The sequence below is a fragment of the Orbicella faveolata genome, unplaced genomic scaffold (assembly GCF_042242905.1).
Source record: "Orbicella faveolata isolate gen_17 unplaced genomic scaffold, um_ofav_v1 contig_14, whole genome shotgun sequence".
Lineage (NCBI taxonomy): Eukaryota > Metazoa > Cnidaria > Anthozoa > Scleractinia > Merulinidae > Orbicella > Orbicella faveolata.
Genome location: NW_028301541.1, coordinates 22,503,527 through 22,515,503, shown reverse-complemented (window position 1 = coordinate 22,515,503; position 11,977 = coordinate 22,503,527). Strand labels below are relative to the sequence as shown.

The 11,977-nt window shown below is 38.2% G+C and overlaps 2 protein-coding genes across 2 annotated transcripts; both read right to left on the bottom strand.

Annotated features, from left to right (window-relative positions):
- Positions 1 to 93: 93 nt before the first annotated feature.
- On the bottom strand, positions 94 to 1,995 carry LOC149114528 (uncharacterized). The gene is made up of 2 exons (XM_089287121.1): positions 1,898 to 1,995; positions 94 to 1,829 (listed from the first exon to the last, which is right to left on the bottom strand). The coding sequence occupies exon 2, from the start codon at positions 1,815 to 1,817 to the stop codon at positions 1,293 to 1,295; it is 525 nt and encodes a 174-aa protein (XP_089143247.1). The 5' UTR covers positions 1,818 to 1,829; positions 1,898 to 1,995; the 3' UTR covers positions 94 to 1,292.
- A 3,794-nt stretch (positions 1,996 to 5,789) lies between these two features.
- Positions 5,790 to 10,021, bottom strand: LOC110062255 (uncharacterized). The gene is made up of 2 exons (XM_020769132.2): positions 9,838 to 10,021; positions 5,790 to 7,346 (listed from the first exon to the last, which is right to left on the bottom strand). The coding sequence occupies exon 2, from the start codon at positions 7,338 to 7,340 to the stop codon at positions 6,825 to 6,827; it is 516 nt and encodes a 171-aa protein (XP_020624791.2). The 5' UTR covers positions 7,341 to 7,346; positions 9,838 to 10,021; the 3' UTR covers positions 5,790 to 6,824.
- Positions 10,022 to 11,977: the final 1,956 nt, after the last annotated feature.

Below are 11,977 nucleotides of genomic sequence, written 5' to 3'. Positions count from 1 at the left end.
AAAAAGAGAAAGAGCTTTCCTTCCCAATCCCGAATCTCAACTACCATTTCATCCCAGGTTACAACAACTTTCGACCAAAAGGACAAGTCATACTGAAAATTTAACATAACATGTATTTCTGACAACATACTTTCTAATTTACAGCATCGTCATTTTAAACCTAACTTTTTAACAACGTTTAATTTATTTAACAAAATTCTGCCCTTCGGGCTTGCGTCCTGAGAAAAGTTTGGTTGGTTCATGAGACCATGATCTCATTTTCTCTTGGTTGGTTTTATAACAACAGGCATACTTCATTAGATGATAAGGGAAAGACCATTATTTTTTAAGGCGGGGGGCGGGGAATGGGGGTTTGGGAAATTTCCGAAAAAAATTCATGCACAGCAAAAACTGTTCGAAAAAAAAATCGTGGGGAACTGCGAAGAAATAAATCTAGCAAGTGCTTTCACAGCTTTCAACCATCCAGGTCCAGTTATTGACTTTAAAAAAAATTATTGCACAAGTTATTGCCCACCAAAAAAAGTCACGCACAACCTAAAGGTGAGAAAAAAATTCATGCCTCACAAAATTGCCCACCCCTCCCATATGATCCTCCTCAAAACATAATGGTCCCTCCCTAACGTCTCTTAGTCCTTACTTTCAGTTTAAGATAGGCACAAGTGTTAAAAGTTTATCAATAGACTGCAAGGCTGATACTACGTGAAAAACGTTTCGAGACACCAATATGACAAGAACCGATAAAGTAGGATCGCAACAGTGGACAACAACCCAGTCGCAACAGTCCACTGTTGCGATCCTACTTTATCGGTTCTTGTCATATTGGTGTCTCGAAACGTTTTCACGTAGTATCAGCCTTGCAGTCTATTGTTTTCCTTCATACATTTTTTGGCTGATCAGATCTCATGTAGATCCTACGTTGGCAGCGTTTATCGTATGCGGTCCCTTGCAGTTTCTGGTTCCTCATTTAAAAGTTTAAACGCTATGTAATTTAACCATTTGGAAAAAAATTCTTAGTGTGCTAATATGTAGACTCAATTTCTGCTACAAACTGTCACATACAGATCACTTACCTTTTGAATGTAACATTTTGCTTCCTTTTGGATGCCGAATCAAAACGAAAACAAAATTATACTGTCTTAGCTTGTTTAGAAAGGGAAGAAATAATATTTTCTCGGCAATTATGATCAGTTACCGCTGCAAATCCAACTGAAATTGTTTGAATTCTCTCCGCAATTTTTAAAATTTCAAATGCTCCAAAGTCAAACTGGACCACCATTCCTGATTCCTTCAGTTTACTCAGTAGTTCCTCTGATGGCAGCCACAAGAGTGTCCAATCCCTCGCTTTCAAAATCATTTGGTCGCTCTACTTTCTCTGGGTCTGCTAAGCCAAGGCTGTAACATTCAGGCCACTGGGAAGGAACCTCGGTTCCAAAAACCAGGGGGAATATTTTGCTCGGCAATTTTCCGCTGTCATCGATGAAAGCTTCGCGGGGAAGTTGCTCCCCTTGAGTCGCTGCGATGCACAGCAAAACAACATTGTTCGCGGACATCAGCCATTGTGAAGTGCGATGCTTTACATATTCATCGTCGTGTTCCGATAGATTAACCGCGTTTTCATTTGAGATCTCCACACAGCCAGCAGGTTTGACTTGATTTAAAGCATCGTACAAATACTCCATAATTTCCCCCGCGCGTTCAGACCAAGGCTTGTAAAGGATCAGGACGTGTTTGGTGTTATCCGCTGCCTTGCTACTGGCCACGGCAGTAGCGGGTTTTTGGCCTTTGGTCGAATTTGACTTTGTCGAATCGTTTCCCATATCTGGTAGAAACTGTGAAAAAAATATGATACAGTTAATACAAAATCGGATCAGTGAAAAAATAGCGCTGAGACACATACCTTTCAGTTTCTAACCCCGAGTAGATTTCAAGTCATTTTAACTGATAAAAAATGATTCATTTATGCTGTTTTCGTTATAAGCCGCCACGTAGAATAACATTAAATTAGCATACGTAAAGAAATCAAGCACTTTCTGGTGTCTTATTTGTCAAATGACTGAAACGTATAAGATTTATTTAAATTTCGAAAGTCGCAATGTTAATTTAATTTACATTGTATTCTCCATTTTATACTCGCTTTTGATTTATATCCTTGAAATTATTTGCCTGGCGGTTGTATTACTAGATTAATTTTTCAAATCTAAGTATTTCAGTCCTTTAAAATTTATTTCATTTGATTTAGCTGACTTCCTTCCACCTGTCGTAACTTGCAGACTTAATATTTTGTACTTAATCATCTTAGCCAATTAGAGAAGCGGAGGCCCATGCTGTCGCCATGAGTTAAAATATTTTGTATAAAGGGAAATACCTATTCAATTTTCGGAATCTCCTGTTTATGTCTATAAGTTAACCAGACCCCGAAAACTCAGACCCCTCGAAATTAAAAACTCAATTGCTATCACCTGAATTGCTCTATAGCCACAATGGGGTGAGATGTTTATCTTCTCCGGTTTATGTTTTCGCGTCGATCAAACGGTGAAAAACAAATATTTAACTTCTCAGGTTTACCGCTGTCGCGTCGGTCAAACAGTGAAGAACTAACAAGGTTTAGAACAGCAGCCGACACTGTTTTTCAAAACAGAACTTTTTTATGCAATCGTATGCAGCAAAAAAATGTGTTGTTCTCTGAAACATACTCGTTTGATCGCAATCTGCTTTTTGACTTTATGTGCGTTGCGTGACTGTCGGCACGTAACCCGCAGCGGTTAACAAAATTTAGAGAAAAAAAAAAGAAAAAAAGAGTACATAGAGATAGCCATGTTTGCGTTCCAACTTATAACGGGAATAGTGAATATTTCTTAGAGGAAACAGTAAGTTTCAAACCAAACACTTCTATTTCTTTTTTTTTTTTTTTTTCATACCGCTTAGATTAGTTAATTATTAAATCTGCCTCGTGGCGGGGCCTTCGCGCCAGTTTTCAATTTTCGTTCACTCACATTTCGAGACCAGACATGGCGGTTCAATCGGTTCGACCTTCACGTACTTTTTACGTGTTGACTTTTTACGTGCCGACAGTCACGCAACGCACATAAAGTCAAAAAGCAGATTGCGATCAAACGAGTATGTTTCAGAGAACAACACATTTTTTTGCTGCATACGATTGCATAAAAAAGTTCTGTTTTGAAAAACAGTGTCGGCTGCTGTTCTAAACCTTGTTAGTTCTTCACTGTTTGACCGACGCGACAGCGATAAACCTGAGAAGTTAAATATTTGTGTTTCACCGTTCGATCGACGCGACAACATAAACCGGAGAAGATAAACATCTCGCCCCATTGTGACCATAGAGCAATTCAGGTGATAACAATTGAGTTTTTAATTTCGAGGGGTCTGAGTTTTCGGGGTCTGAGGTTTCGGGGTCTGAGTTTTCGTGACACCCGTTTTTCCCGGCTTTCCCTAGACTACCTCCAAATTGTACGGCCCCTTGCGAAGACTGGTGACGATCATATCAAAGAAAGCACCGAATGTAATGAAGTAAGCACCGAATATAATGAAGTAATCACCGAACAAGGAAGTACCGAATATAATGGCCTTTGCACCGAATATAAGGAAGAGAGCACCGAATATAATAGTGTTAGCACCCGTAATAATGAAGAAGACACCAAACAAAGTTAGAACCGAATATAACGAAGAAAGCACCGAATATAACGAAGAAAGCACCGAATATAACGAGGGAAGCACCGAATATAATGAAGACAGCACCGCATATAAAGACATAAGCACCGAGTATAATGAGTTAATCACCGAATACAATAACATAAGTACTCAATATAATGACATAACCACCCAATATAATAAAAAAAAAGTATCATAAGACAGTTCTGGCGTTCCATAGTGCCGCATCGTTATTAGCGCGACAATGCAAGGAAAGAGAGGCAAATGATATAGCCGAGAATTTTTACTTCACGCTCTGTGTAAGTCGAGCAAGGTCCACCTGTGACACACACGGGTAGAGAAGTAAGGCAGGGCTAAACCTTGCCGCTGGTAAAGACTTAGAATATCCCGAGATCGAAAACACGACTGTGCCGCAACGCTAATTGCAAGAGGATGCAAAGAGACAGAGAGAAATTATATAAAACGAATTTACAACCCACATATTCTCTAAGTCAATTGGGTTGCACGCGTGAAACGCACACGTGAAGGTTTAGAAAAGGGCCAAAACTGTATCCTGTTAAGGAACTCATGTATGCAGAAACCGAAAACGCGACTGTTCCACATTGCTAAAAGCGCGAGTATGCAAATTAACAGGAAGAAATGATATAGGCGCGAAACTTCAACCCTTACTCTGACTGAATCGTGTGAGATCCAGGCGTAAAACACGCACGTTAAGATGTTGTGAAGGGTTACACCTGCTAGTGTTAAGAATCTTAAGGACGACGAGACCGAAAATGCAAGTGTGGCACAACGTTATTTGCGCGAAAATGCAATGAAAGAGAGAAAAATGATATCGCCGAGAATTTTTACTCCACTCTCTGTATAAGTCAAGCAAGGTCCACGTGTGACACACATGGGTGGAGAAGTAACGCGCGTCTAAAACCTGCCCCTGGAAAAGACTTAAAATATCCCGAGATCGGAAACACGACTTTGCCGAAACGCTAATTCCAAGAGGAATTAAAGAGACAGAAAGAAATGATTTAAAAAGAATTTACAACCCACATACTCTCTGAGGCAAATGGGCTGCACGCGTGAAATGCACGTGTGAAGATTTAGAAAAAGGCCAAAACTGTTTCCTGTTAAGGAACTCAAGTATCCAGAGACCGAAAACGCGACTGTGCCACATTGCGCGAAGTCTCAACCCTTACTCTGACTAAATCGTGTGAGATCCAGGCGTAAAACACGCGCGTGGAGATGCAGTGAAGGGTTACACCTGCAACGACGGAACGTACGGGGCTTCTACTGTAAGTACCGCAGAGAATTGGTAGGAAATTTTCCTAGCATTCCTTACATACTCTCTCTAGAATTCTTTGTCTTGCGGCCCGGGAAGGCGTCATAATCTGTTTCAGTAACATGTCGATGATATTAAATAAAAAATAAACCACCTGGAACTTCATCTCTCGATATTAAAATCCCATCTCTCTCATCAGTTAAAAAGAGCATGATGTCAAAAATTTTTGAACGCTTGGTTTTGAGCAGTCTGGCCGAAATATACAAATGAGCCACTTAGTGACTAGAAAGTCGCCGAGACCTTGGTTTCAGTGAAAAAATAAACCACCTGGAACTTCATCTCTCGATATTAGAATCCCATCTCTCTCACCAGTTAAAAAGAGCATGATGTCAAAAATTTTTGAACGCTTGGTTGTGAGCCGTCTGGCCGAAATATAGCCCCTCTTTAACTCACTTAGTGACTAGAAAGTCGCCGAGATCGGGCTACGCGAAGTGTGATTTTGACCAACTTTGAGTCAATTTCCAGGCACTTGGGCGATATTTCCGAGTCCTAGTGACTTTATAAACTAATTCGAGAAGACTTTGGTTTTCAGTGAAATGGACGGAAGACGAATTTTTGAAGTCTTAGTTATTACTAGTCTGGCCGATATAGCCTTCTTTAACTCACTTAACCCTCTTTAACTCGTTTAGGGAAGCAAAGAGGAGTTATACTTTCTTGTAGTTTGCTTTTAACTGAGTTAATTCCACTCTATAGTGGAAGCAAATTAAAAAAAATAGAAGGTATAACTCGCCTTAATGGCTTTAAACCGCCTTCAGGAACGCAGAGACATCAAAATAACGCAATACACACATGAGGTAATCAACTTGTATTTGAATTATTTTCCACGCGTAGCATTTTGAGCAATTTTCGAGTATTCTTGCACATTGTCCCCATGGGGAACTCCCGCACGAAAGGTCGGGGATTCTTGTCGTATCGCTAAGGAGTATAATCAAGGATTCTGGTCTCACTTAGGGTGAAAATGACGAAACGACACTATTTTGATCTTTTAGGATGCACTCGAAGAAAAAAAATGAATAAAAAACGCTCTTATTGGTTTTTTTAAGGCTCGATTTCCCTTGCGTCCGGCCTACTAGCGTGGCTCCTTTATCGAACAGCAGCTGGTAATCAAGCTTCTCCCGTTTTAAGTGGTATCTTTTAGGCGTCAAATAAAGTTCGAACCACGCTCAGATTGGTCTCCTCTAGGGATTTAATTCAAATTTTCCGATCAGCATCTTCGATCTTTTCATATGGTAGTCCCTTCCCGATCCCGGGACATTGTCTTCAGACGGTTTAAATCGTAACGCAATCGCCAACAGCATAATGTCACGTATTAATCGTAGTCAACGCTCATTTTCCGAAAATGTCCGAAGGTTTCCGAAGACGGAGATAACCGAGGATTGCAGAAGGTCTCCGAAAAAGATTTGGAGATATTTCGATCTTATATACAGCCGTTAAGGGTCAAACACGATATTTTAAATTAGTCATCGATATCTTCACTATAATGAGGATATGGAAAATACACCACTCGAGTCCCGGATGTGATTTCGCATAAATTTTAATAGTGGTGTATTTTCCAGTAAAACACTCGTGTTTAGATAATAAAAATATAAAAACGGGAATATTATTGGATACAAAATTTTTAGTCAAATGATAAGATCTTTTTGACATATAATAACTGATTACATATCAATGACACCGGCTTTGACAAGGTCGAAAATCGAACCAGTTACAGTGTTCCTCTATCAGTTACCTTAATCGTGGTTTCATTCACTTTACATGTTCGTTGACACTTCATTTCATTAAAAGTTTGCTTTCCAGAGAAAATAAGCTTGTTTCTTTTCAATATTTACTCCGCTTTCACACTGGCAACAAGTTCTTCTAACGGACCTTCAAAATCTTTAGGGCTTTCTACAGCTTTGAGGTCAATATTCAGAGAAACACATTCCTTCCAGTTTGCAGGAACTTTACCAAACGAGAACGGCACAATTTTTCCGCTCTGCAAGTCAATGTCGTCTGCGAAGGGCTGAACTTCCTGACTCGACAGCAAACATATGAGAACAACACCATTTTGGTTCAACCATTCTGACATCCATTGATTCACTTCCGTTAGGCGAGATTCTGATGGAGATTTCGAGCCGGCCAATTGCCACACTTTTACATCGCGCTGTTTGATTTTTAAACTTCCTTGAGGCTTAAAAGCATTCACAGCATCACAGAAATGATCTATAACATCTACCGGCGGGTCTGACTCTTCGTGTACAACAAGCAAGCGAATGTGTTTTGCGTCGTTCCTTCCTCTGTGTATTATCTTAGGAGGCGCTGTTTTGTCCTTGTTTCCCTTTTTCGACGGATCGTTGCCCATGATGACCTGTTAAAAAAGTTTAAATCAAGCTGTCAAAAACCTGTCAAAAATAAAAAGTTCCTTTGGTGGGTGGCATTGATTGTGGTTTGGGCAAACCTTCTTCCAAGATTTCTCAAAATATATTAGCGTGGCAAGGAGTATTCTGCGTGCAATGTCACTTGCCATTCTTTAGAGTAGGTGGAGAGAACTTGCTCCCAAGCTAGGCGAGGGGCCCGGGAGCAAGTTCGATGTCAACCTCGTTCCCAGGGTCTCTCTTCTTTGCGCCTCCGAGAGACTCTGGGAACTAGGTTGATATCCTGTGCCATTATAAAAATCTGTTCTCGGGGCGTTTAGTTGGTGTTTCCAAACCTAAATTTATCCGGAAGAAGACTCGACTACATAGGCAAAAAAGCGAGAAAAATTGAAAATCGTGTTAACGTTATAGAGTTTTTATTTCCTACTAATAATTATTAAAATAACTTTAACACTGTAGCTGTTATTGAAGTTATCAGTGGTTTGACATACAAACGAGGCGAAAGGGTCAATTCTGCTTTGTATCGAAACTTAACGCTCCGTTTGCACGTCTTAGTTTAAACAAAAGAATATTTGACCGCAGACTCAATTGCAATAACAACTATAAAGAAAATTGGAACAAAAGCTATGAAAACACAAGCCATCGCATCTATCAACACAGCCGTTTTGAATTCTGTTGAAGCAAACGTGTAGAAGTCACGAGAATGAAACTGACCGAGAGACTATATACCTCTTAGACTGAATCCATCAGCAAATCTCACTTCATATCTCACGTCATTTTGAAAATATGCATTCTTCTGATGATCCAAACCGCGACTCGAAAGTTCCTAGTGTACGAGCTCATACGAAATTCAGCCGTTTCGTGCCTTGAAACGTCAATAGCGTTAATTATTTACAAAGTACGTTAACTGAATGAATAGTTGTCACATTATTCGATAGTTTGTCAGGGTTAGAAGCGTCCCTCCACTCCCTTTTTTCGAGAACATTGTCAGCTCTCACTGATCTTTCAGGCACCTTAACTAAGGACAGAAGTTAAGGACAGACGATTGAAAGTCTTAAGGTCAGTAATACTCCTTTTTGGTATTTTTTTATATTATTTTATTATTTTTTTTCGTCTATAGATAATTGGTGACTTTTCCCCTAATAAATAGCTAGTCACTTTGGGCGAGGTAATCTTTTCTCTCCTTTCACTGAAAGAGTTCATGATAATTTAACATTGTATTTTCTCATCGGAAAATACATGAAACAAAGAAACTATTTATGTGCAGTGCAGATTTATCAGGGTCATACTCGAAACCTTTGCCGTGCGAAAACTGTGGCATATTGATACAATTCTATTCTTAATGGCCTATGAAAATGACTTGAATAAAACAGGTTTGCCGACATAAAAGATATTCATATCTTTACTTGTAGATCGGGATTCAGAGAGGGATAATAAAATACAAATAAAGTAGCCCAGATGACGGCTCGTATGTTGTAAAAATATTGATTGCGAAGTAAAATGAAAACTAGATGGAGAAGACAGTTACTAAAGGAAACTTAAAAGTAATGAAAAAGTTTCGAAGAGATCAACTGAAGTGCATGACGTTTCTACTTACAGGTAATATAGAGTAACTAATTTTGCGTGTTGCAAGGGCGCGTGGCGTGACTCTGTAATATCATGAATTAGACAGCCAGGTTAACATCTAATAAATTAACTATTCAAAGTATGGTGTTTGAATCAAGGCGTGCAACAAGCAAAATAAACTAATTTAACCCTTTGTAACAACATTTATATTCTATTTCGCTTCGCTCAGCCGAATAGAGAACATTTCTATTATAAGAAGAGGATACAAGTAACACAACAAATAGTGGAGAGAGCCGCCAGCAATAATCGAGTTTATTTACAAGAATCTGAGACACGCTGAATACAGGTTACAAGCCAAAGAATATAAGAAAATTTCACACGCTATTTTAAACAACGATACAAACAATAAGGAAAAAACAGCCTCGAGTGAACTGGTCGGCGTCGGGTGGTGTGATGTTCACAAGGAGTGGTATATAAAGGCCTGATTATCCCAATAGGAACTAATACAAAGCAACCTAATTAAACACCTAAAAGAAATACATTCTATAACACCATGTGTATACAACGACCAAGTTTCGTTCAGAAAGCACTTTATTCCTTGTAAATCAAACACAGATTAATTAAGGGAAAGCGAATACAACGAAATGGCCAATCTACATATGGACGTGTGGCTATTTAAAGCCCAATATTGCCTCAGAATAATGTCAAATTTTGCCTTTCCTTCAACTGAATTGTGTTAGAAAATGTAAAATGACCTATTTAGGCGGATATTTGACACTGTATGACTTATCACATTGATATAAAAGATCTCGAAAACATAACATAAAGAAGCCATGAATTCAACGGGTACATTCATGCGAGAATCAAGTTCCATGAATGTTGTAAACAACACCAGTCAAAGAAGCAAAGTAACCTTACCTTTTCGCTTAAACGCCCCAGTAAGAATCTTAGATCCAAGATTATTTCTTCTTCAAACTATAGTCTCCCTCAGATGACGATTTTAGAATTGTAGAAGGTTTTGATTCAATGCTCGCCCTTGCGTATCGGCACAGAATTTTATATAGAGGATTGTGAGCTATTCTAGACCTCCATGTGACGTCAACGCACTGCATTTTGAGCCCGCGAACACTATTCATGGCGGCAGCAGTGTTAATGTTTCAAAAGGCGGGGCCTTCTCTTGTTTTTTCTGGGAAAGTATCAATCTATTTACGTAGCTATAAGTGAATGAGAATGGATGTAGTGTGTTGAGAAAATGTGTGTTGGTAAACAAGCTGATTAAGTAAAATATCAAAACGGATCGTCTTTAAGTAAAATGAGTTCACCAAGAGTTCCCGTCATGCCATTTTGGGCGTGGTCTTTAACTCGCTGATGCACAATTTTGTTGAATCAAACATCCATCTGGCTTACATTTCATAAACGGGTGACTGTGATGAAGTTATATATTATCTTAAGTTTTATAGTTTCTATTCATTTTGCTCAATCTTTTAATGCAATGATCGAGTTTATTTACAAGAATCTGAGACACGCTGAATACAGCATCTTTGCTTGGGGATAATTGTGAAAACTGTCCCTTATGTTTATCCTGACCTGACTTTCATATTTACTTATTAATATTTTAATATTTACTTATTAACTTTTTAATATATACTTATTCATTTTTACATTCATAATTTCTTTTTTTGTGTGTGTCCCCAATTAGCAGCAAAGCTAAATACCCCAGGCACGTTAATAAAGGTTTTTGTTGTTGCTGTTGTTGCGTCACGTCGAGGTCACCATTTTGAAAGTTTCGAACCAGACATGGCATGAATTAAAATCAGTTTATGAACAATTAATTCCCGCAATTAAGACTTCGAAAATATTAGGAATCAGTAAGCTGGTGATGCTTCCAAGAAACATCCACAGCTCGAATTTGAAGGACGCGAATGTATCAGAAGCGAGCAACAATATATTAACTTTACAGTAGAGAGATCTACAGCAGCATACTTACCTTGATGTTTGGATTTCTTTCTTCTGCTCCCTGAGAAATTTCAGAACTAATTTTTTAAGAACTTTGTTTTTACTTTTTGTTAACTTCCGGCGCTCTTCGTTTTCAGTTCACTTAAAATAGACGATAAAAGGCAAACTGGTTTGGTCAGGTCGTCTGTTTTCTTTATTTTTGCGTTTCTTAAAGGTCTCTGATAATCTGCATTTCTCTTCGGATTTATATCGCGATTTCCCTTATCGTGGCCAGCATTTTGACAATAAAAAATAACAAAATACAGCGTATGATTGCTCTCGGTCTCAACAAACAGAACATTCTATTCATTGTTTTAGTTTTATCATTAACTCTTTCTGTAATCGAATATTCAATTTTAATTATTTTGTAGTTGCCTTAACTTTGACTGAAAGTAATTTTGTACATAACAAATTATAACACAATATTATATAGTCTAGCCTCTTTAATAGATAAACTGTGCATTACAGTTATAAGTAAATGCATACCAAGTGTCTTAATTTTCTAGTTGAACTTTATTTCTCTGGTTGCGTTTTTTTAAAATACCCTGGCTTTGCCCATTTTCCTTTTCTAAATGTCACATTTTCCAGATCCGAGATAAAGAAACGCCAAAACACAAAACAATATGCATGTGAAAAAAGTTATAGCTATTGAAAAAATTATCATTTTCTTATCACAACACGTTTTATTGCCGTTCGATCTCCTGCAAAATAAATTAATTTAGATCGCGATACCATAAAAATGAAAGCAAGAGCGAAACTTCCCATGTTAAAAAGAGCCATCAAAGAATATGCCGCGGAAATAAAATGATATGTTACATCCTTTTATCTGACTGCTTTAATCACTTTTGCTTAATAAAACTCAGATTTGTAAAGCTTTGTTAACATAAGCTTTTACCACACTTAAAAATATCCTGTGATTGCAAAGTTGAACCAAGTATCAAACCAAATAAATCGATTTTAATAAAGGCCTTTAATAAGTCATCGTCAATACTGTAGTCCGTTTATTAACTTTTTAAAGTACCGTTCTAAAACGAAGAGAACGATATTGTTTGCACAAGCAAGA

What these genes read in the sequence shown, in the direction of transcription:
- LOC149114528 (XM_089287121.1), bottom strand. Translation starts at nt 1,817, where the DNA reads ATGGGAAACGATTCGACAAAGTCAAATTCGACCAAAGGCCAAAAACCC.
- LOC110062255 (XM_020769132.2), bottom strand. Translation starts at nt 7,340, where the DNA reads ATGGGCAACGATCCGTCGAAAAAGGGAAACAAGGACAAAACAGCGCCT.